This window comes from Nicotiana attenuata, chromosome 9 (assembly GCF_001879085.1).
Source record: "Nicotiana attenuata strain UT chromosome 9, NIATTr2, whole genome shotgun sequence".
Taxonomy (NCBI): Eukaryota; Viridiplantae; Streptophyta; class Magnoliopsida; order Solanales; family Solanaceae; genus Nicotiana; species Nicotiana attenuata.
The window spans coordinates 204,902-230,111 of record NC_031997.1 but is presented as its reverse complement, the minus strand read 5'-3'; the positions used below and the strand labels follow the sequence as shown (position 1 = coordinate 230,111).

Genomic DNA, 25,210 nt, shown 5'->3' with positions numbered 1-25,210 from the left:
TAAACCGGATTATATTTGCAGCGATCGCTTATCCTTTTTAGGACTAGAGTTGGGCGTGATCAGCTACTATTCAATATATTATAACTAACTTGCATCACTTATATTCAAACGTGCAACGAATACATCTTGTGTCGACTGTATTCGTTCTCGCAACGAATACAATGTGTATCAACTGCATTTATTCATGCAATTGTATTCATTCGTGCAATAAATACAATATGTATCAACTGTAGCATACAAGGGTCTATACAATAGATACAACTTGTATCGACTGTATACTGTTCGCGCAATGAATAGAACTAAGGGGAAATACAGACAAATGTAATGTTCTTGTTGAGAGTCAAACTCAATACCTTTGTTAACTAAACAGGCACTCTAACCAATTGAGTTGCGAGAGCTTGTTGCTTACTTGTTTCAGTTCAAAATAATTAATCTCTTATTTCATATATTTGCTATAAGATTCAAATATAACTATAAATGGTAAATTTGCTGAAAGTATAGCTACGAAAAGTAAATACAGTATAAATGTCTGATGTGTCGCGTAATTTTCCTAATTTAATACGTGTGTTAATGTTTATATTAGTACACCTATTGTTTTAAGGGCAAAACATAATTAATCATCCCAAGTTATACAAAGATTGTTACTCACTGTTTTCCCTTTCCATACGTAAAGTCGAAAACTAATAATATAGGTGATTCAAAACGTCATTTTTGCTAAAATTGGTATTTAAGCATTGGAGTTTAGTTTTGTGTTTATCAAACTAAATCGACAATGAAAACTATATTATCTTCACCTTTACGTATATTGGATTTCAATATAGGGGTTTTCCCTCTCCCTTTTGGCATAAAATACCTAAATACTATTCGATCGAGTGATATTTAATGCCATGCATGTTTCGTTGAAGATGCAAATTTTAGTATGCTTTTTTTTCTCAAAAATACATTGTGAACTATATATCTTTTAATATTTTGAATGGAAATAAAGTCAATAATGAGATAGATAAAATCCAACGAGACTTCTTATGGAACTCGTCCCCAGAAAAAAGAAAATTACATCTTTTTAATTGGAATTATATTACACAAGATAAGTGCATGGGGAGGAATTAGAAAAGCAAAATGCAAAAACATGGCACTACTAACTAGCCTAGCCTGGAGAATGCTTAATAATACGAACTCCCTATGGGCTACGATTTTATCCAGTAAATATGCGAGTGCTGGGAGAAAATCCATAAACTCGTTTATCTGGAAAAACATCTTAAAAGGCTGGTACTATTGCAACATAGGTACCAGATGGGATATAAACAACAAAATCACTTTAAATGTTTGAGAATCTAACTGGATATCAAATGTGATGAATCTTAGAAAGGCTATTAAAGGCCCCCTAAGAAAAAATGAGGAGAAGTATTAATACATGTATTAATAATATCTGGAGCCTCACTTCCAATGACCTACTATCAACAAATTCTTGCAACCAAATCATCGATAACGAGGAGAAGAGTCGAAAGGATTTCAGTTGGATTTGAAATTACACTACCCTAATAAAAAATTTATTTGGAAATGTTACCATAATAGAATTTCAAGTAGATCATACCTAGCATGAATAGGTATTAACATTGACCCACTTTGTCCAACATGCAAACAAGGAGAAGAAATAATACATCATATTTTTTGGGATGCAACATGATTAACCATTTATGGTGCACCTATGGGATTAGCTATAACCCTCTAAACACCAATAACCACTGGATTGATTATATTAGAAAGACTAACTCTAGTTTCACACATAAATATCTTCGGTGGGGAGATATCTTTCCTTTTGCATTATGACTTATATGGAAAATAGGAGTCACAACAACCATAACAATACCGTTTCCAACTAGCTAGAATGGTCCACTATTATTAATCAAGCATTAGAATACAAGTTTTATGACCGAAAAAGGTATGACAAACATCACCAACAAAGCTATTAAAATAATATGGCATAAGCAACCAAAGGTTGGTTCAATAGATGGAACATTCAACAATAATAAAATGTCAAGGAGGAGTTGGTGGCATAATAAGAAACAGTGCAGGCTCTTGGATAATGGCATTCAACAAAAAGATGCCCACTCTATCGGCTACTCGGGTGGAGCTCCAAGCCCTCCAGCAAGGTCTACAAGTAATATTAGATCACAACCTGTTTTCAGTGGAAATAGAGACAGATGCATCAGAGGTGATAAATATACTAGAAAATGATCATCCTACTCACACTAACTTAATTAATGATTGCAGGTGGTTGTTGCACCAGGCAAGACAGAAGGGACAAGTAACTCTCAAGCATAGTTTCAGGCAGGGAAATGAAGTGGCACGCATTTTGACTAGGAAAGCACTAATGCAGTCCAGCATATCAACATGACCTGGAGGGTTTTTCTTGTGTAAACTATATTTTCCCTTATATATGCACTAGGTTGGTTGCTCTAGGTAACGATAATGCCATAGAAGGCAATAGTTCAAATGTAGGTGCCATCAATTACATTTTGGTTTGTAATATGTCTAGACTTGATGACTAATTATTAATATATATTATCCTTATTGCTAAAAAAAAGTCAATAAGGAATTGGATATTAAAATAAACAATTATTAGTAGAAGGCAAACAAAACCAACAGCTTTAGATATTCTTTATTGCTGAATTATTGTTCGGTCATTACTTAGAAGTAATTTAATAGTACTATATCCATAACTACGTTTGTTCACACGCGACAATTAGTCATACTTTTATTGAACCTTTGCCCAATAATTTGAGCAATTGCATGTTGAAATTTTGTCTTTCACGGAATAATTTAATTTTTCTGTTTCTGCTTATTGAAAAAAGTTACAATTTATATTTTCTGTCCAAAAATAGAAAAACTGCTTCTGCTCTTAAAAGAATATCAGTTTTTAATTTTTTTTTTCAAAAATATTACTACTCCCTCCATTTCATGTACTCTCCTTTTTAGTCTTTCTCAAAATAAATGACACATTTGTAAATTTGGAAATAATTCAAGTTTAAATTACTCATTTTAACCTTAATAAGAAGCTTTTATAAACACACAAAATTCATGGCCCCACAAAGCTTTACCCCTTAAGCTTTTCATACCACAAATTTCAAAAGTCTTTCTTTTTTTACTTCAACTCCGTGCCGAGTCAAACTACTCAATTAATTTGAAACGGAGAGAGTATTTGTTTATGAAATATAATCATATTTTGGAAAAGAATTTCAAAAATTTTAAGTTTCCAAACTGGTTTAGGATAATTTTTGGATGAAATTTTCCTTTTTCAAATATAATGGATGTGCAAGTATAACTTTAATTTTCAAAAATTATTTTTAGCTTCTCTCTTTCACCTCTCAAAATCCTTCACTTGTTCTTTCGGCTGCCAGATGCCAGGTGAATGCACCAAGAGTCAACTATTTTGAAGCTCTGCCTTTTTGTTTTCTTGGCTCCAAATTAGAAAGGCCCAAAGTCAAAGAGAAATATTAAAATTCTCAACTTGGGATTTCTCCCACAGCTGTAAGGGCTTTTCATTTCATTACATAGCAAATGTATGAATAACAAAATGGAAAATCAAGAATTGTAGTAATATAACTTGAAAATTCCACACCGAACTTGGCATTGGGAAGAAGAAAACAAAAATGGTGAATGCAAACTTTGGGTTTCTGATGAAATTCACTATTTTTTGATTTGCTTCTTACTTTTTCTCTTCATTATTGAAACCTTCTATCTGAGATCATTCTCTTTCTTTTTACGAAATTGTCCTTTGTTTCTTTATATATATGTAAGAGATTCATGCTTCTAGTTTGTTATTTTTGTTTTTTAGAGTGAATTTAGATAATCAGGAATTAATGTCTCTCTCTCATAGCACCTAGTTTATTAACCCTTGTTAAAAGCTAGTGTTAACAATAGTCAATGACCAACTGGAGGAACTGGAGAGATCCTCCTCTGGAAAGGAGCCTCATCTGATTTTGTGTACGATTCAGTTTTGTCTGCTGTTAATGTCACTGAAACGCCATTCTCACAAGCTCCATAGTCCACTCTCTCAGTACAGTAATGAATATTAGCGAGTTGACTCAGTTCCAGAAGGACCAGATGGAGGCGATTCTTGGGCCTGACTCTAGTGTTCCTTTTGAAACCTTTATCTCGGATCTCATGTCGAGCTCCTCTGAGGCTGAGTCAATGTTGGACATGATCAAGCAGGAGAATTCGAACTTGCTTGCTGTTAAGCTTGCTAACCTTCTTGACTCTCCCCATATCACTGATGATTCACGTGCTAAGTGTGCTATCGTCCTCCAAAATTTATTTTTCGGGGATGATGGATATGGTTGGCGCAATCTAAGTCTATCGACTCGGTCCAGTGTGCAATGTATTCTTCTAAACCGTATCAAGATTGAAGAATCAAAATCCATTATCCAGACCCTTTACATTACGCTTTGTGTAAGCCTCCAAGATAACAAGGAGTCTGAAGTATGTAGCTTGTTCAACCAATATTATGACAAGTCCAGTTATATCAAGGTAATAGAGCCTACTTTGTCATTAGTTGCCCAGTGCGCCAAACAAGGAGAGGATTTATCATCAGCCCCTTGGATCAAGGATATGTTACTAGGTGCACTGAATGGTTGCAGTGATATGAGATTGAGGATGGCGGCACTGAGGGCAGCGATCGACATCATTCAGTGCCTCCCGAGTTCAAACGATAAAGACTGGTATCAGGGTTTGTTGCCAGCTTTGTTGGGGACCTTGACAGAAGCATTGAGAAAAGGTGAGGAGGTTACTGCCAGGGAAGCGCTGGAACATTTTGTTGAGTTTGCTGAGAATGAACCTAGGTTCTTAAGGATGCAACTAGTAGAAGTGGTGGCTACCATGTTCGAGATAGCAGAGAATGAGAGTTTGGAAAAGGAGACGAGGCACTCGGCGATTAAGTTCCTGATAACTTTAGTTGAGGCGAAAAAGGAAGCTCCCGGCATGATGAAGAAATTACCATTATTTACTAGCAACTGTTTTGCTATGTTATTGAAGTTGTTACAAGATGTTGAGGACGAATCACCTTGGAACAATATCCACAAGGTTGCATTTAGGGAATATGGTAACATTATGGTTGGGATCTGCTATTTCGATCGCTTGTCTCGTGCATTAGGTGCTAAGACTATTGCTCCTGTTGCTAAAGAGCAGCTCTCTGCTTACTTGGCTGCCCCTGACTGGGAGAAACGCCATGCAGCACTTCTTGCACTTGCTGTTATTTCTGAATGTTGCCCGAAGGTACAAATGATAGAATCTATATTACTCCATTCTTAGTTGTTTATTTGTTCCTATGGCGTTAGTTTGATCTTTATGCATACTATTTTGACATGTCCTCTGTAGTCTTTAGGAGTCTATATTTTTTATTTTGTTTCCCTCAGGCTATGATTTATAAATATTTTTAATTGGAAGATATTATTTTACAGAAAATTTTGTCTAATTTCTAAGAATATAACTTTATATCAAAAGAATTAAGAAACTTAATCTAATTTACACTGAAATTTTCTAAGTCCTTCGTCACCTAAACTCTGGAATGGAATGGTAGCATTTAAGAGGTGCTTTTGCTGGCGAACCAGCTACTAAAATTTGTATACAAAGATACTTTGCCCCACATGCCCCTATTCTCAATCCAAATGCCTTGCAATATGTTCTATTGGCCGGGGTTATCTTTCTGGTCTTCTCTCTCTCTCTCTCTCTAACCCCCCCCCCCCCCCCCCCTTGGTGGTTAGCTAGGTTGAAGTTTGAACCCGTGTCCTTTTTGCTATTACAGGTGATGCTTACGAGTATGGAGGAACTGGTTCTGAATTATTTCCTGAACATGGTTCTGAAATGTTTCCAAGATCCTCACCCTCGAGTAAGATGGGCCGCTATCAGGGCAATTGCCTTGTTTTCGACCTTCTTCTGTCCACAGTTGCAAGAACAATTCCATGATGAAGTATTACCTGCATTAGCTGCAGCTATGGCTGATTTTCAAAATCCAATAATACAGGTTTTGTCCTATGCTGATATGAACCCTTTACTGATGCTGCAATTTCCCAAATGCAATTTCAATTATCATTCATACAGGGAACAATCGGCAAATATTCTAGCTAGTGCACTTTTACAATGGCATTACATATATCATACAGTTGAACATCTCTAACTTTGTATAGGTTTACTCCCTGTTTGATTTTTGAGATTTTGTCGTTATCCACCAGTGAAAATAATTGATTAATTTACTTTGTTACTCTAGTATGTTTGACTGACGAGAATCATGGGCTTAAGGCATAATTTAAATAACATCTTTAGTGCAGTGGCAAGGGGATATAGAAAAATGTTAAAATTTCAAAACTAAGGTTTAATTCTGTCAAGGGGATTCAACAATTTATATTTATACAAAAGTTTGTTTTCATCTTTTTCACACAAATATTTTCCAACAAAGGGGATTCAATTGAACTCCCTCACTAAAGGTAACTACGCCCTTGCTTTAATTGTATGTACGAGATTTGGCTCTATACCAGATCACTCGTCCTAAAGCGTTATGCTTTAGATCTTGTGGTCTTGATGTAATTTTCTGGATACTTTGACAAATCTTTTGGCTATATGTATCTGCACTGTACTTGTTCTTGATATATGGTCCGTGGTCATTTGTGTTTTTCTGCAACGTGAGAGAAATGCTGCTGCAGAATAAACCAATTTCAAAATGGGATAACATGCTCGATAGGGCATGAGTTCTAGTATCACAAGCGTTTAATGTTTCTGAAACTTGCCCTCCAGAATCTTGCACAAACTAATACTTGTTAGTTACCTAACTTATAGGCTTAGTAGGGTGCTGCTGGAAAATTTGATTTTATTAATTTATCTTGCTTACCTTGAGGGCTATCTTGCTGTTGGCTAAAAGAAAGTGGAACAACTTTGATATAAGAGACTAGTGACGAAGTAATTATCTTTTCTCTTAATCAACAACACGTGTGAAAATGCCAAGATTAGTATTAATTAGAGTTTGAAAATGTCATAGCTGAAAGATTTGGTTCAAACGCGTCTTAATGCTCTATTCACTTTCTCTTGGAAGGTACAAGCCTCGGTTGCTTTCTACAGGTTCTATACATCCTCTAAGCCAGAAACTTTGATACCTTTCTTCGATGGAATGATTAACAATCTGTCTATATTTCAACAGGTGTGCAAATATAGAGCCCACCATATTATAAAAATATCTTATGCTGACAAGTGCAATAGACTGATGTTGTATTTTCTTGATTTCTGCTATTTGAAATTCAGAATAACAAACAAATGGTCCAAGATGCAGCATCAATGGTGTTTACCGGTTTAGCTAAATTGTCTAAGGTATTACCTAGATTATATTAAGGATATTTTTTTTTTACTTAATCCTGTTTCTATTTGTATTAAGGATAAGGATGTAACATATTATACTTCAACAGGAATACTGCAGAATAAACTATGACACTGTTATGCAGTACTTAAAAACCGCCATGGCAAACAGAAACTCTAATGTATTAGGTCGGGCCAGAGCAATGTACTCCATAAGCTATCTTGGGTTCGCTGTTGGCAAAGAGAAATTCAGAGATGACGCGAAACAGGTCTTCTACAAACTTTGTCCAGTAACCAATACTTCTAGTCTAGTCACATATGAATGACATCAATGTTTAAAGCACAAATATGGGACTCGAGTCATGAGGAGAGGCAGTTTCATAACATTGCGGAGTGGTTATGGGATTTTTAGTTTTATGGGATCAACATCGGTAGCTGATGCATTTATCTTATTCATGCTTTACTACTTGTACAATTAGAGTCCCTTATGCCCCAAAGACATGGTGTGCACGTTTTACGCATTGGATTACTTATCTTGCTCACCCGTCAACATCTGTCATTAAATTCCTCTTAAAAATTTGGTTATAATGAATATAACATGTTTTAATTAATCCATATAATTAGAGATTTAGCTAATTAGAAGAGGAGAACCTTCAAAGCTCTAAATAATAAATTATTGGGAAGATAATGTTATATGCCAGTTTTAGAAAAAGAATGTCTCCTCTCTGGAACTCCCAGAGACTCAACAAGAGGTAAACCTTCGATTCTCTGATGAACTTACGGACGACATGTACAGATAATGATTTCTCTGTAGGAACTTAAAGTTCTATGTTGTTTGAGTTGTAACGATGGAGGAACCTGTCTGAGCATCAGGTGAGAGAATGGTAAAAAGGCTCCACCTTAGATTCCAAAGTCTATATTGCAATCTCAGCACCACTGCTCAGCCCGAACGTCTTATGAAGAGCCATCCCAAGATGCTGTGAATATTGCCGAAACGCCAATCCTCTGAATCATAAGACTCAAGGGTTTGTCAAGAGGTACAGAGGTGGATAGGAGGGACCTTAATTCTTGACAGAAGGGACAGTGGGAACGGGGTGTAGCTAAAATGGGGGAGATCTAGTAGTGAATATCGTCGAAATGCCAATCCTTTTTGGCATTAAGTAGTTCTAAAAAGTGGGTGAACTTTTGGGAGGTTCTAGGGGTGTCAATTGCAAAATGACTGATATGTCGAGAGTAAAGATTATTGTAAAAGACGATAACAACAACATACCCAGTGTAATCCCACAAGTGGGGTATGGGAGGGTAGTGTGTACGCGGACCTTACCCCTACCTTGAGAAGGTAGAGAGGTTGTTCCCGATAGACCCTCGGCACAAAGGACAGTTGATAATAAGAGCAGTAGCAACAAGCAGTAATAACAACATAATAAGAAATTGAAGCGAAAGAATAACAATTAATAATAGAAATCTAAGAGTAAGAAAATACAAGACTAACACATACAACATAGTCCGTCTAACCACCACTCTGTAGAACTTGCCTTTAAGTTTTGGTGGCACATTCTTATCACACGAAACGCGGGATGCGAGCCTCTATTTCACCCACCCCGCTCCAATACGATGTGCAATATCCTGGTCTGTCTCCCGATTTTCTTAGATCCCAAGGTACTTGAAACTTCCTCTCTTGGTATGACTTGTGTATCAAGCCTCATTTTCATGTTCGCTTCATGGGTCACGTCACTGAATTTGCACTCCAAGTATTTGGTCTTGGTCCTGTTCAACTTGAAACCTTTAGACTCCAGGATCTGTCTCCAAACCTCCAGCCTCGCCTTAACACTGCGTCTATCTCCCCATTCTCTTAGATCTTAAGGTACTTGAAACTTCCTCTCTTGGGATGACTGTGTATCAAGCCTCATTTCCATGTTCGCTTCATGGGTCACGTTGCTGAATTTGCACTCCAAGTATTCGGTCTTGGTCTTGCTCAACTTGAAACCTTTAGACTCCATGGTCTGTCTCTAAACCTCCAGCGTCGCCTTAACACCGCGTCGCGTCTCGTCAATCAGTACTACATTTTCTACAAATAACATGCACCATAACACCTCTTCTTGAACGTGGCACGTCAGTGTGTCCATCGCCAAGGCAAACAAAAACGGGCTAAGATTTATCCCTAGTGTAATACCATCATACCTGGGAAGTGATCCGAGTATCTTCCCATTGTCTTCACCCGGGTTTTAGATCCATCATACATGCCCTTAATCACCATAGTGTAAGCTACAGGAACACTTCTATCCTCCAAACATCTGCATAGGACCTCCCCTGGGATTTTGTCATATGCTTTCTCTAGATAAAAATTATTGTAAAAGAACAATAGGAAAATACGTGTCTCATTGCTTGTGGAGGACAGAGTGCTCTGCTATGCAATGGAGGTTATAATTAATCGGACAAACCTGTCAAAAGGCCTAGAGTTGTGCCGCTCGAATGGTCATAAGAAAGAGGCAAAGATTAGGAAAGTTATGACAGAAGGGAATATTTTGGCCTGGCAGGCACAGCGCAAGGCCACTGTTTGTAGGCCAGAGTTACTTGACTAAAATTAATAATGTGCAAAAGGGACTCTAAATATTGGAATATACAATTATGTAAAATATGGTATGCATGTGTAATTATTATCTATGCCAACAGCGTTAGGAATTTCTTACGATTAGATGAAGAACATTCTACAATATCCTATTGAATATTATGGAGTATTCTCTGATACTACCGTTGACATGCTTTAAACATGCATACATTCTGTAAGGTCATTAATTCTTTTTGACATTCTACAATATACTACACCCTTCAATAGTTGGCGCAACAAAAAATGACTGGAGTATCTGTTCCATTCTCCCTCCTTTGGGATTCTTGTCTTGGTGTTGTGTGGTATATAGGAACTTATTTGTGTTCTGTCATTTCTGAATATATAAATCTTAGCTTTTTCTTTTTGTTGTTTTTGTCACAAGGTAATGGAAGTACTTCTGTCATTACTAGGATCACAACTGAAGGTGGACGATCGCAGTAATATTTATCTATTCTTGGTAGGTATTGATATCTAGATTTAACGAGCACATACTTTTTCTCTAGATTGTCTTCTCTCGATTCTCTTGATTTCATTTTAGGCAGGAGCCAGAATTTTCTTATGCATGGGGAAAGAATTTCTTCCTTACATGAGGGTAGCCATCCCTTTTATGATTCAACTTGCTCAAGTTGAACTTGATATAACCATCTATGATCATTCATACTCTGGATTATATGGATTAGATTACGATAGGTAAGGTTTCCTGTATTTGTAAAGTTCACTTTTTTTCTTTTTGTTGGATTTGCACGTTGTCTATTTTTTTCTTTTTTTCATTTTTCCTGTTCACAAAGATCAGGATGCAATGGTAGAAGTAGCAAAACCCAAAGTGACATTGTGGTATTATAGTCTTCTCATGGAGAATAGTCTATATTATTTTCTCATTCCATTGAAAAGTGGTACTGTATTTATCTGAAATGTTGTTGCCATCATGAATACTTGCTTGAGTTTGCTAATTTTTTAGAATGAATTACTCAAGTTAATCTGAGTGCTATATGTATGCTGCATTTTCCAAGACCGCACGAATTATGGATTCATATGATGGACTATCGTTCTGTAGTATCTAGCATTGGATTTTCAATAAATGATACACAAAATACTTCATTTAAAATAGAATATCCAAATTGAGACTTGATCATATTTTGGTTTCTACCATCTGGGAGGTGTTGGCCTGGATTGTGTTACAGCTCCCTCTCCCGAGACTGACATCGGATTACTCACCTATCAAAACTTTAGAAAATTATCTCAATTGTCCACTTTAGAGTGTGAGTCATGTCAGCTCGGTAAGCATACCCGCTGCCATTTCCCTCGGCTCTTGATAATCGAGCAGAGTCACCTTTCACTTTAGTCCATTTAGATGTTTGGGATCCTAGTCGGGTAAGTTCTACCTTGGGATTCCGCTACTTTGTCAGTTTATTGATGATTATTCTAGGTGCACTTGGATATTTTTGATGAAAAATCGGCCTGAGTTGTTTTCTATTTTCCAGACCTTCCACGCTCAAATTGAAAATCAATTTGGGGTTTCTATAGGGCTGTGCATAATTTGGTAAATACCGAATTACCGTACCAAAATCGAAAATTTTGGTATTTGGTATTCGATATTTTGTTATTCGGTATGGTATTTGGTTTAAGTTTTAAAAAATATTGGTATTAGGTATGGTATTTGGTATTTTAAAATGGAATACCGAAATACCGATACCGTACCGAAATATATATTATATTACACAGTACACATATTATTAGTTATAACATAAATATAAAAATCTAAAATCTTACTTTCCTTTATTCTCTAAGTTTATCAATTAACTCTAAGTAAGTAACAAGACATTTCTAATGATCAAATTTATTCTTTTATGTACTGTTTTCTCTCTCTAAGTTGATATTTGCTAGTTTTGGACAAAATTTTTGTCAACAAATGTTTTTAGTTTTGTACTTTTGAGTACTTTAATTTAGAATATTACATTCTATGACTGTATGCACTAGTTAGTATTCAAACCGAATAAACCGAAGTTACCAAACCGAATAAACCGAAACCGGAAGGAGAAAAACCGAACCATACCGAATTTAATTAAGTACAGTATTGGTATTGCATTTTAAGAAATCGAATACCGAAAATACCGAACCAAAATATCTAAATACCGTACCGTACCGACCGACGAACACCCCTAGGTTTCTATCGGCACATTTCGTAGTGATAATGCCCTAGAGTATTTGTCTTCCCCATTTCAGCAGTTTATGAGCTCTCATGGGATTATTCATCAAACATCTTGTCCGTACACATCTCAACAAAATGGGATAGCTGAAAGAAAGAATAGACATCTTATTGAAATTGCTCATACCCTACTCATACAATCTCATGTTCCGTTGCGTTTTTGGGGAGATGCAGTTCTTACATCTTGCTATCTTATTAATTGTATGCCATATTCAGCTATCCAGAATCAAGTTCCATTCTGTCCTGTTTCCCCACTTACCTTTGTTCTCTCTTCCACTCCATGTCTTTGGAAGCACGTGTTTTGTTCATAACCTTACTCCAGGAAAAGATAAGTTAGCTCCTCGTGCTCTTAAGTGCGTATTTTTGGGTTACTCGAGAACGCAAAAGGGGTATCGATGCTATTCTCCTGACCTCCGGCGGTACCTTATGTCCGCTGATGTTACCTTCTTTGAAACCCAATCATACTTCACAAGTCCAGGTAATCACTTAGATATTTTTGAGGTGCTACCGGTTTCATCTTTTGGAGATTCAGTCACTATCTCCCATTCATCTTTCTCTACAACTCCAGCTCCACCACCTACAGCTCCAGTTGCAGCTCCACTACCTATAGCTCCAGTTCCACCACTTAGTCCCGTTCAACCTTCTGCAGCTCCACCACTCTTGACTTATCATCGTCGTCCACGTCCAGCATCAGGCCCATGTGTTTCACGTCCTGCATCAGATTCTGAACCTACTGTGGACTTGTCTCCTCTTAGTCAACCAATTGCACTCCGCAAAGGTGTACGATCCACACTTAATCCTAATCCCCATTATGTCGGTTTAAGTTATCATCATCAGTCATCACCTCATTATGCTTTTATATCATCTTTGTCCACTGTTTCTATCCCTAAGTCTACAGGTGACGCACTATTTCATCCAGGATGGCGACAGGCTATGATTGAGGAGATGTCTGCTTTACATGCGAGTGGCACTTGGGAGCTTGTTCCTCTTCCTTTAGGTAAGTCTACTGTTGGTTGTCGTTGGGTATATGCGGTCAAAGTCAGCCTCGGCCCGGATGGCCAGGTTGATTGGCTTAAGGCTCGTCTTGTTGCAAAAGGATACACTTAGATTTTTGGGCTTGATTATAGTGACACTTTCTCTCCCGTGGCTAAAGTAGCATTTGTTCGTCTCTTTTTGTCAATGCCTGTTGTACGTCATTGGCCTCTTTATCAGTTAGACATTAAGAATGCTTTTCTTTACGGTGATCTTGAGGAAGAAGTTTATATGGAGCAACCACCTGGTTTTGTTGCTCAGGGGGAGTCTAGTGGTCTTGTATGCCGATTGCACATGTCACTATATGGTTTGAAACAGTCTATTCGAGCTTGGTTTGGTAAGTTTAGCACAGCTATTCAGGAGTTCGGCATGACTCGTAGTGAAGCTGATCACTCTGTGTTTTATCGACGTTTTGCTCCTAAGGACCTAATCCGCGTATTTATTTGGTGGTTTATGTTGATGATATTGTTATTACTGGCAATGATCAGGATGGTATTACTAATCTGAAACAACATCTCTTTCAGCACTTCCAGACTAAGGATATGAGCAGATTGAAGTATTTTCTAGGTATTGAGGTCGCTCAGTCTAGCTCAGGTATTGTTATTTCACAGCGGAGTATGCCTTAGACATTCTTGAGGAGACTGGAATGATGGGCTGCAGACCTGTTGACACTCCTATGGATCCGAATGTTAAGCTTCTGCCTGGACAAGGGGAGCCTCTTAGAGATCCTACGAGATATAGGAGGTTGGTTGGCAAATTTAATTACCTCACAGTGACTAGACCAGACATTTCTTATCGGGTGAGTGTTGTAAGTCAGTTTATGGATTCTCCCTGTGATAGTCACTGGGATGCAGTTGTTCGCATTCTTCGGTATATAAAGTCAGTCCCAGGCAAAGGGTTACTATTCGAGGATCGAGGCCACGAGCAGATTGTTGGGTACACAGATGCTGATTGGGCAGGATCACCTTCTGATAGACGTTCTACGTCTGGATATTGTGTTCTAGTAGGAGGTAATTTGGTCTCTTGGAAGAGCAAGAAACAGAATGTAGTTGCTCGATCTAGCGCCAAAGCCGAATATCGGGCCATGGCTATGGCAACGTGTGAGCTAGTTTGGGTCAAGCAGTTGCTCAAGGAGTTGAAGTTCGGAGAAATCAACAAGATGGAACTGGTGTGATAATCAAGCTGCTCTTCATATTGCGTCAAATCCGGTGTTCCATGAGAGGACTAAGCACATTGAGATCGACTGTCACTTTGTGAGAGAAAAGATACTCTTAGGAGATATTGTTACAAAGTTTGTAAAGTCGAATGATCAGCTAGCAGATATTTTCACTAAGGCTCTTACTGGTTCTCATATTAGTTACATCTGTAACAAGCTCGGTACATATGATTTATATGCACCGACTTGAGGGGGAGTGTTAAGTAGTTAGTCATGTACAGTGTCCCACATCGGGAAGTAGATACCTATTATTATGTAATCACTGTATATAAATAGGGTTGTACAACACTTTAATTAATAACAGATTTTTCTCCCGTGCATCCTCGCACTTCCTTTATGTTAAATGAAAAGGTGTGCCAGCTAGTTATTCTTGAAGAATTGTAGCTCTTCAAAGAGGTCTCTTACAAAGGTTGTAACCAAACAAAGAGATTTCCTGACATCTGTATAAAGATGTGACCGACTAATATTAAAACACATACTGGAAAATGACTAAATTTCATCTGCATTTGATCCTCTCAGTTCTTCTTAAAGGTCCTTTCTGAGCTCACTTTGTTTAGTTTGTTACTTGCATATCACTTGGTCTGCTGTGCATATGCCTGTTTTTGTTTTGTTAAACCTTTTGAAGCTTTTGTGCATAATTCATGAAGTTGTTTCACTTCAATCAACCATCCAAACTTTGTTATTGTGTGGCACCTTTTAAACCTTAAAGTCCAGAACCGAGCCTCTATTGTGATGTTGTGCTGACATGCCATCAAGAAATACTGAACTATGGAGTCCATTGGGTGATGACTTACATAGCTGTCTTTTTCATCAGTAGATGATTTTTCGGATTGATCAAACATGCATCAAGTAGTAGAACTCTCAAAAGAATCCCATAAGTTGTAAAAGTACCCCATCATAGTAGTCATATTATGCTCCTAACCCCTAAAGCATCTGCTTACAATACCATCATTTCTTGCTCTCTTTTCCATCATAATAAACGTTCACTCTCGAGCCTATTTTGTTACTTTTGCATACTGTCTTCTTCTTCCTATTGGTTTGGTTTCATCTTGATTTATTTGAACAGTTTCCTGGCCTTTGCTCATTTCTTCAACTGTTTCCATTCAGTACTCGACATGTGAAGTTGAACCTTTATATCTATGTTTAAATCTATAGCTTGAAGTGGCATAACTTTTTCCTCTACCTCCGTAAGTCTATCATAAATATCTAACCCACGGATCTATATTGATTTGGTATCTATCAAACTCATTGTCTATTTATTTTGCTAGTTCCTGTTATTAATTCTTCTTCAGATGTGTAGTCTCGGAATCTGTAGGAGCGTTAAGTTCCTACCTTACTGTATATGATTTTATTAGTGTATATTCTTTCTTTTGCTTTGCTGAGTACGAAGACTGCGGGTAGAGTACAAAGGATCTTGCTCAAGTTTCACATCTTGCAGGGACATTATAGTCAAGTTTGAGGAAACAAGCACGTGCATCAAAGATAATATCCGACTAGAGGAGAAATCTATAGCCTGTCATCTCCTTGACATCATTTCTGCCTTACTGGAGGAAGATTTCTACCCATGGATTTCCCAGGTTGACTTGAATAATCACTTTCTCATTTCTCATGTGCTGTTGAGTAATTTAAGAATCAATAATGATCCCTATGGCTGAATGCATGAAACAGGCTGCTTCAGTCTTAGATCCACTTCTGAAATTCTACATCCACGACGATGTTAGGGAAAATGCTATTTTTGGTGAGTTTTCTCATGATTTCATCTGGTTTTCTTTGTTTTCTTTCCTATTCCTGATGCCATGTCTTAATTTAGCCTATTATAGCCATGAAGCACCTCATGTATTCTGCTAATGGTGAAAAATCTCATGATTTCATATGGTTTTCTTTATGTTTCTTTAACTTCTTGAATTCCTTATGAGATATTGTTTTAATCTATGGTGGTTAAGCAATTTCATCCCTGTTGCGTTCTGCTAAACTGGCGGTAGAGAAAGGGACTGCTCAAGGTGGAAACAAGTGGTACTTCAAGGAGTTGTCTGGCCGTATAATATTGGCTTTGGGGGACGCAATATATTCGGTTGCCTTCAACATTAGTATTTACCTTTTTTTTTTTCCTTTAGGTAAAAGGTTTGAGCTCCATTTATCTGAATAAGGAGAAAGTGACACTTTGATTGCTATTGCATGCAGGAGCATGAGACTAAACTATGTGAAATTATATTGAAGGAATTGAATCAATGCCTAAAGGTGCGTCATGTTATCATGGTTTCCTTACTTTGCGGGAATTGACTCTATGCAGTTTCTTATTCTATGATGGTGCTATGCTATATTTTGAGCTTTTTATGTCCATTATGATAAGCAACACACTTGTCCCAGCTCGTGAGAATGATATTCTACAAGAAGCAAAAGAACGTTTAGTACTTACAATCTTTTACATAGCAAGACCTGAAGACAAGAGTAATGAGTTGCATGGTGTAAGATCTTCAAGGATAAAGTAAAATAGGAGCTCCAGACTTGATTCTTTGGCGCATGCAGAATTCATGGTTATTCCTACAAAAAGACATTCTTGGACCGTAATAAAATGTTTAAGAACTGAAGCGTGGACTAGAATTTACCATAAATCCCATATATACAAAAGTTCCCTTGACATGAATAGGCAAGACTGACGAACAGATTATTGACCATGTAGTAGTTGACTCCGTAGAGAAACTTTGTTCCAGTATATCACTGTTAAGCCAACTTTTGAAATGTTTCACGATTACTGTCAAAGCAAGAAATGACACTTGTTGTAGAAATTACGTTTATTGGAACAACTTTTCACTTATTATGGTCCTTTTGTTTGTTCTTTCAGATAAGTGGACCACATCTCGATGAAGATCAGGTTCGTAGAATCATGAATGGGATAAAGCACATCATTACAGAAAGTTCATGCAGAAAAGGAAAACTCACAGAGAGAGAAAAATCAGATGACTTTGATGCTGAGGAAGCTGAATTGCTGAGGGAGGAAAGAGAGCTAGAAGAAAAAGTATTTTCTAGGGTTGGTTGCATATTGTTGACATTGATCAAAACCTTCAAGGCTGCTTTCTTGCCTTTCCTTGATGAGCTTTCCTCATATCTAATGCCTATGACAGTGAGTTTCAGCTCATGGTAACCAATGACATTGCCTAGGTTGTTTTTCCACCAATATTTCTCAGTGTTCTTTTTTCACTGCTTGAAGGGCAAGGATAAAACAGCTAAAGAGAGAAGTGCATGTGTAAATATCTTTAATAAACTTGTGGAGGAATGCAGCGAATCATCTCTAAAGTAGGTCTATCTTTATGAGTTTTTTTCTTAAATAAGGTCACAATTCTGATAGTTACTTTCTGTTCAAACCAGGTATTATAACATATGCCTTCCTTTTATTTTGGACTCGAGCAACGACGAAAATCCAGTTCTTAGAGAGGTTTGTGCATCTTGGTGGTTGGGATAGTTCAGTCATGTGACATTTGCTGTATGATTTATTCAAACACCATTTAATTTCATGTTCAGAATGCACTTTATGGACTTGGGCTTTGTGCGGAATATGGTGGTTCAGTTTTCAAACCATTTATCGGAGGTATGATATCGTTGAATATGATATTGAGATTCTTCTCATCATGGGGAAGTGGACGAAGATTGATATATTTTTGTATTTACTAAATCTCATGACGTGATTCAGAGGCTCTTTCAAGGATCAATGTTGTGATAACACATGTACATGCTCTTGCACCTGAGAATGAACAGGCATATCATGATGCTGTTTTTGCACTTGGTCAGATATGTCAGTTTCATCGGGAAAGTATTGACTCCACACAGGTTTTTTTTTGTGAATCCCTAATGTATTTAACAGTTTTAACACTTGCGATAACCAGCTTTTTGTCTTGCAGATTTTAAAATCTGAAAGTCAGTATACCAGCCTGATAAATGATTGCAATAAACTAGGAAGATAGATACATGGTGCTCGTTTTAACCCCTCATATAGTGATTTACAAGAATCTTCTATAATTCTTATTTAATCTTTTAGTTGAAAGCAAGGGAAAATATTTATCTAGATGCATATATGCTGTGATTCCAACTTCTTTCCAATTTAGATATATAAATTCTAGTGGCTGGTTTACATTCCAACTTATATAGTTTAATTATCCTTTAGCTGAGGGTATTTAGTCAGCTTACGAAAAGGAGAGTTTAGACACTTTTATGTCTTTAAAGGAAACATAAAACACTTTTATGTATAACATGCATTGTCAGTACTTTTCATGTTTTGAAGAAACTGGATTGCTAACATGGTGCTTGGTGGTTAGTACAACTGAATAGGAGTATTACTTTTGTTTACACCTTTTGTGCATATGCTCATCATATCTGAATTTTGGTAAAACATGTCGCTTTTGTTCTTCCAAGATGAAATGATGCTCCTCCAATGTACTCCATAACTTGTTGAGATTCCATATATTTCTCATTCCATATTTTTTGCTAGATTATTCCGGCTTGGTTGAATTGTCTGCCTATAAGAGGTAACATGGTTGTTCACGACCAGCTCTGTTCAATGGTCGAAAGGTACTGTACTGGACTATTCTGCTCTAGTTTCTATCATCATCTCGTCTGGTCTTTACTTTACTTTTCAGATTTTCTTTTTATTAAGACTACTGATTGCCAAGGCAGGTTACAAGATTATTAATGACAACCTATCTTTACTAATTTCAAATATTCAATTGTTTTGGGTTTTTGTCAACACATTTGTTGGCCAACTAGCTTTCAGCAATTGTTTCAGATTACTCCAAATTTTGGTGTATCAATTGTATAACTAGAAAAAAAGAGGATCACAAAATAGCAACATATGATTTAAAATATTCTCCATAGATTAAAGTACGAGTGTTCTTATAATAGCATGCATGATGCATATGTTCCAAACAACTTTCCTAATTTCAGATATATGTTAGGAAAATTACGCGGCCATTAGCCAAACAAAATGCTTGAAGTAGTATTATAGTATTGTGTCTATTTTCAAAGTTATGATGGTGCAACTAGAAAATATCTGTTACATTTGGAAAAACAGAATTTGATTAGCCGTTGCAATCTTCAATCTTGACAGAAGGCTTTTCTGCTAAATTAAAAGAGTACCATGTTCTTTCTAATGTTAGATGAATTATTAAACTATAATCTTTGTAGCATTTGTCGGGTTGACTTGATCATCTTATTGGTGGTTGTTACTATGATTTGTCTATTTTTCCATTCACCAAATTGATCACCAGCTAAAGTTTGCAAACTCTAATATGTTGTCTCTTAAATCAATTTCTTTCTCGTCTTTAACGTTTTAAAAAGTTTTCTCGCTTTGCAGGTCAGACAGAGAACTTTTGGGTCCCAAATATGAGCACTTTCCAAAAGTTTTGTCAGTTTTTGCAGAGGTTATTTCGGTATCGGAACCTATAGATGCCAGATTGAGTTGTTCATTTGTTCCTGATATAAATATTCTCAAATCTGATGCTTATTTTTTATCCAGTAAATTAATGAAGTAATACAAAATCTTATTTAGTAATTTCCGTTGTATGTTAGTAATTTGTCTATCAGCTCTATACCACTTACAGCACATACAAAACGAATTTCTGATACAAAATAACATAAACATTAATCGAAGAAGTAGATAGGTAAAATAGTTTCAAATTGTTGAAATAATTTGCAACGATCGTACGTCAAATAAGTTTTGCTTTTTTCTTTAGGTTCTATGTGCTGGAAAAGATTTTGCTACTGAAGAAATGAAAAACCGAATGATTTATCCGTTGAGGGATCTACAGAAAACAGTACCAGCAGCCACCTGGGTACCGGCGTGGTCATTGCTATTGCCTCAGCAGGAGATGGAACTGGAATCCATTCTATCACCTAAAGAAGATGCTAATTTGTCATCAGTGCAATCAGGGGCAAAGTTAGGTGGATGCAAGGGGCGTAAATTGAAAGGCCGTCGTCAGAAACTTATATTGCGCAAATAGGGTAAAATAATTCTCTTGACAAAAGGGAAGATGCTAGTGGAGTGGCAAAGGTGGCTTAAAAGTTGCTTCAGGTTATAAGTTCACATCCAACCGTGGCATTCTTGAAATTTTCTGATATTCTAACTCCACTGCTGAGTGCAATGAAGCTATGATTTCCACAACTTTGTGTCCTTCAAACATTTTGCTGCTCACTTCTTCCTGCAAACATCATTCATTTGGGGAGTGACGTTTTATATTGGCCTTCATAGGTGTGCACGGAGTATGAGAGCGTGCAAGCTAAAGGTGGATCCTTTCCTTTATTTTTTTATTGTGTAAATGTGAATAATACTACTGTTCCAGCTGAACTTTGCTTCAATAAATTACAAATAAGGAGCGTGAACAATTATGGTGTGTGACAACCTATTAGACCAATGTACAAGGTTTCTACTGACAATTTCCTTTTTCAACAAAAAGATGAAGGTATGATGCAATTTGCTAGGCAATTGCTGTTTGCTTGAATCTCATTCAGCCAACCGGTGAATAGATGGTTCCTCTATAGCTTCTCTGAACTGCTTATTATCCCAATTCAGAAGCGCGGCTATATTTCAGTGAAAGCTCTACCCCTTCCTCCATTATCATGAAAGTTTCTATAAGATATGTTGAGCAAGAAAATCAGTAAACATGGTCAAGAAGTTATGTGACACCATATTGAATCTGATTCTCTGATTCTCCTTGATAGGCTTGTTTACTAGCTTATCTAATTGAAACTGCAATTGAAACTGCAAAATCTAATTTGGTTTAGCCTGCAAACTTCTGTGTTGGCTAACATGTAATCTCATGGATTAGTACCTCCTAGTCTTGGATGTTTATCAAATTTCTCGGTTTACAGGCCAGATTCAACCTTCTGGTCTCAACTAAGAGTACCTTCCACGAATTGCTTCAATTTTTGCAGAGGCAGTTTGAAACTAGGACCAGCAGTTGCTCGACTGAGTTGTTCATTTCTATCTTTCATTTGCAGTCTTTCACCTCTGCACAGAAAAGAAACACTTCTCAGGTATGTTTTACTAAGGTAAAAATCTTTTGTGAACAAGCTCAGGAGATAATGCAAATAAGCTTGTGTCACTTACCTGTTGAACCAGTGTTGCAGCTTTTATGTGCACGTCAGGCGGACTAATCTAAGGCGTAAACAACGTCTTCAATTGCCTTTCCGTTATAGTCTAGCTATTCCTCAAATCTTCATTGATTTTTCAAGAGAATCACCGCATCGTTTCACTTCAATCCTCTTTATGCTTGCAATGGCAGCAGGGATTTCTTGAAGATGGAAACAGCTTTCTACCAGAAGCCATTCGAGGTTTGGCAAGGACTCATCTGAGGCATTCCCTTATTTGATTCTGGGGGACCTCAATTTAAGAACCTTAAGGGTCGTGAAACTCTTCATCTTCAATGTCCCATTTTCCTTCCTGAAATGCTCTATGCTCCAACTTGAGAACCACTAACTTTGGTAATCTCCCGTTATTAGACATATCCCATTGTCGCAACAAAACATCTGATAGAGTTAGCTTTGTTAGTGTCTTGGGCAAGCTGAATTCCAAGATCATATCATTCACACTGAGTGATTCAAGTTGAGCATCTAATTTGAGTTGGAGAGGCTCTTTACCGTGGCACTTGAGCTTTCGCAGTCTGGTCCCCTTCTTTATCATGTTGTCTGCTAGCTTATTAGTGAGAGACACAGTGGCCAAGGTCTCTAAGCAACATAAGTTTGTTGATTTGCGAGGAATGTGTCCATCAAAAGATGCAACGGCTTCTATATGCACATGTTTTAACCTTGGCATGTTCCAGATGGTCATTGGAAACATTGTCCCACTGCCTACAGTTACGACTAGCAAAACCTCAAGGTTTGATATCCATGATGGCATAGACTCCACAAATCCTTTGACTCCAAAGAACTTCAAAGGACTGTCTGACACAAGACCTTCTATATGTAAAACTCTTATGAGTTTAAAGTTCTCTTGGCAGCCATATGGGGGGGGGGGGGGGGGGGGTTCTGACGAACGCGGAACTAGCTTGCAGGTTTCCAATCGTCCCTGCCCAATAAAGGCTATGGTGAATGCACAGCCTCCGGTGCTCAGAAAAGGAGGTAGTCAAATCCTTGTTCTCACTAGTTGTTATCTGCATAAACTTCTCTTCCTTAGCTTTTGTCACACAAAAATTGTGCAATATATCATGAATTTGACATGTTCTGACGACTCCAGTGGACCTTTTCTTGTTCACCATTATCAAGCTTCTACCAATGAGATCATTCAGTAAATCTTCTGCAATAAGCTCTACACTCGCTGCCTCTGTGTTTGGAGTCAATCCCTCAATTCTCCATAACCACACCAACTTAGAGAATGGAATTTCTTCATCCTCCTGAAATGATGCAAAATGCAGGGTTTAAGATGATCTGGCAACTGCTTGCAGCTCAGTTCTATTACATCCAAGCACTCTTTTGCACTAGTGACAGTATCTAAATTTATACTCTCTGCAAATTTTCTCCAACTTTCCTCATTTTTGCTTATCCCAGACAAAACTCCAGCTACCAAAATCACCAGGAAAGGCAGCCCTTGGCACTTCCTAGCAATGTTTTCTCCTACTTTATATAGGTCCAGTGGGCATGTGTTAACGCTCCATATGCCATCAATGAAGAGAAGGTACCTCTTTCTTATTAAAGATTTGCGCAAAGCATCTGCTGGATTTTCTCATTCTACTTGTTGGAACTTTTAACTTGATTCAAAATTCCAAGCAACAACTTCCTCCTGTCATAAATTTGGGAAACACAACACATAGCTTGGACGTCAAAATGGTGTCTTATGTTCTCATCATGGTAAACTTTCTTTGCTAGTGTAGTCTTTCCAAGACCAGGCATCCCTACAATGGACACAATATCTAAATACTTTGGTCCTCTAGTGAGCCGCTCGATTAGTGTGTTTGCCTCTTCAACAAAACCCACCACTACTTCATCAAGTTGTGTAGTTTCAACTACTTGCCGGACAGGATTTGGTGCTTGTTCTTCCAAAGGGACATTGACTTCTTGCACAATCGTAGCTTAGAACTCTTTCAAATGATCCTTGACAAGCTTAATTTCTGTTGTGATCCTACTTAACAAATGCAGATACCAAACAGGATAATCTCCCATAACAAGGCAATCAATTATGCATTCTGCATGATATGGTAGAGATATGCCTTTTGTCAAAAGATCATGTTTCTTCACCTCCTCAAACTCATGCCGTTGCTTCACAACTTCCCCCAAGAATGATCTTAGCATAGTTAACTCCTCCTGAGCTTCTGCAATAAGATGCTTGAAAACAGAATAACACTTTCCATCTTGCAGTTCTTTCAGATAGTCTAAGAGGGAGTCAATAAAGACTAATCCATTTATCCTGGGGAAATTACATGTTGATGGCACTGGAGCTCTCAAAATAACGTCTTTTACATCTTCCATGACATGATCAATCTTTCTTAACAAGTCAGAAAATACCAAGTTAACTTCAGCTGCTTTGTCATCAGAAAAAGTGTTAGCAACAGACTTTACCTCAGCAATAAGATCTTCAGTGCGAGTAAGTATATCACTCAATTTCCCTTGGTCAGCATATAGATCATCAGGCGGATAGATAAGCAAAGTTAGCAATCTTGGAAAATGCTTTCAGTTTGATTCTTCAAAGAAGGAAGCCTCGAAGAACATGCCCCACCATTTAATAACTCTGAGTTATCCTTCAAGAGAAAATGAACGGATCTTCAACAAATTTTATTACATCCTGGTTATACTGGATTTGTGATTTGATCAAACATCTTAGAGCTCCTATATAAATTTTCGCAAGTTGGGGCTCAATGGGCTTAATATCTTGCAAAGCGCTTGAGATCTGAAGTGTTGAGCGAGATGCCGGGTCTTCGTCCATTTCTTCCACATAACACAGGTAACATATGTAAGCAGCATTCCGAGTGACAACTTCCATATGATTAAAGAGAATTCTTGATTTCTCTAGTTCCATGCTTGCATCTTTTATGAAATTGAGGAAGGTTTTGAGATACTTTAGACTTTCTTCAAGGACTAGAAGCTCTTTGTTTAGATGATCAAACTTGTTCAACTCTTTCTGAAGGATGTTGTCAATGAACTTCTGAAACAATGGACTTCATAAATTTGGTAAAGACCACCTTCCTGGAACCAGTGAAAGGAGAAAATCATATCCTTCTTTGACTTCAGCAGAAGATAAGTCTGCCCTTGGACCTGAAATACTATCTCCGACTTGCATTCCATGTCCTCGAAACTTCCCATCCTTAATCCTCCCTTTTTGAGTTGCCCAATACAAAAATGTATCAGCAAATCTCTTCTCTATTTCAGACATTTGTTCTCTCGCGGAGTTGTCCTCAGAATGGTGTAGACAGCTCTGAAAGTAAAGAGATTAAAAACAAATCACATTTTAGGACTGATGTTTAGCTTAAAGTATGTATATTTATATGTATATTGCCTCATGTTTTACTTTTGTTTCGTGGATTTAGGATCTAAATTGTGTTGATTTATATTAATTTGAGGTGTTATTATGTGTAGGAATGATCCGGGAGCAACTGGGGGCAAAAGGTGCGAGATTAGAGCCAAAACAGATGAAAAAAGCAAAAAAGGGAATTTCTAGTGCCACAGCCAGCGCCTAGCGCTACCTGTGGCGCCAGAGACAGTGTGCTCCAAATTTACAGCGCCTAGCGCTGGGCTGGCCGCTGGTGGCGTGATTTCTGTCCAACTTCGCCCGGGACAAGGTTATTTCGGCCCAAGACCCCCCCCCCCCCCCACCAACTCGTATATAAGGAGT

At 37.5% G+C, this 25,210-nt stretch overlaps 1 protein-coding gene across 9 annotated transcripts in view; it reads left to right on the top strand.

Moving 5' to 3' along the window:
* The window catches only part of LOC109231925 (importin-5-like), a 35,456-nt gene continuing 13,574 nt past the window's right edge, over nucleotides 3,329–25,210 (top strand). The window contains exons 1-20 of one of the 9 annotated variants that reach the window (XR_002068862.1): nucleotides 3,332–5,271; nucleotides 5,801–6,019; nucleotides 7,082–7,186; nucleotides 7,288–7,353; nucleotides 7,449–7,607; nucleotides 10,329–10,403; nucleotides 10,485–10,636; nucleotides 15,839–15,977; nucleotides 16,069–16,138; nucleotides 16,344–16,471; nucleotides 16,582–16,638; nucleotides 17,243–17,521; nucleotides 17,609–17,694; nucleotides 17,767–17,833; nucleotides 17,920–17,986; nucleotides 18,089–18,225; nucleotides 18,884–18,963; nucleotides 19,745–19,820; nucleotides 20,124–20,672; nucleotides 24,955–25,161. Coding sequence is in view for 6 of the 9 variants with exons in the window: in XM_019397514.1 (XP_019253059.1) it covers nucleotides 4,066–5,271; nucleotides 5,801–6,019; nucleotides 7,082–7,186; nucleotides 7,288–7,353; nucleotides 7,449–7,607; nucleotides 10,329–10,403; nucleotides 10,485–10,636; nucleotides 15,839–15,977; nucleotides 16,069–16,138; nucleotides 16,344–16,471; nucleotides 16,582–16,638; nucleotides 17,243–17,521; nucleotides 17,609–17,694; nucleotides 17,767–17,833; nucleotides 17,920–17,986; nucleotides 18,089–18,225; nucleotides 18,884–18,963; nucleotides 19,745–19,820; nucleotides 20,124–20,390 (3,435 nt within the window). In the remaining 3 variants the exon portion in view is untranslated. Of the gene's footprint in view, nucleotides 5,272–5,800; nucleotides 6,020–7,081; nucleotides 7,187–7,287; nucleotides 7,354–7,448; nucleotides 7,608–10,328; nucleotides 10,404–10,484; nucleotides 10,637–15,838; nucleotides 15,978–16,068; nucleotides 16,139–16,343; nucleotides 16,472–16,581; nucleotides 16,639–17,242; nucleotides 17,522–17,608; nucleotides 17,695–17,766; nucleotides 17,834–17,919; nucleotides 17,987–18,088; nucleotides 18,966–19,744; nucleotides 19,821–20,123; nucleotides 20,873–24,954; nucleotides 25,162–25,210 lie in introns of those variants that run through there. The other 8 variants (XM_019397514.1, XM_019397513.1, XM_019397515.1 and 5 more) reach the window with 8 other exon arrangements.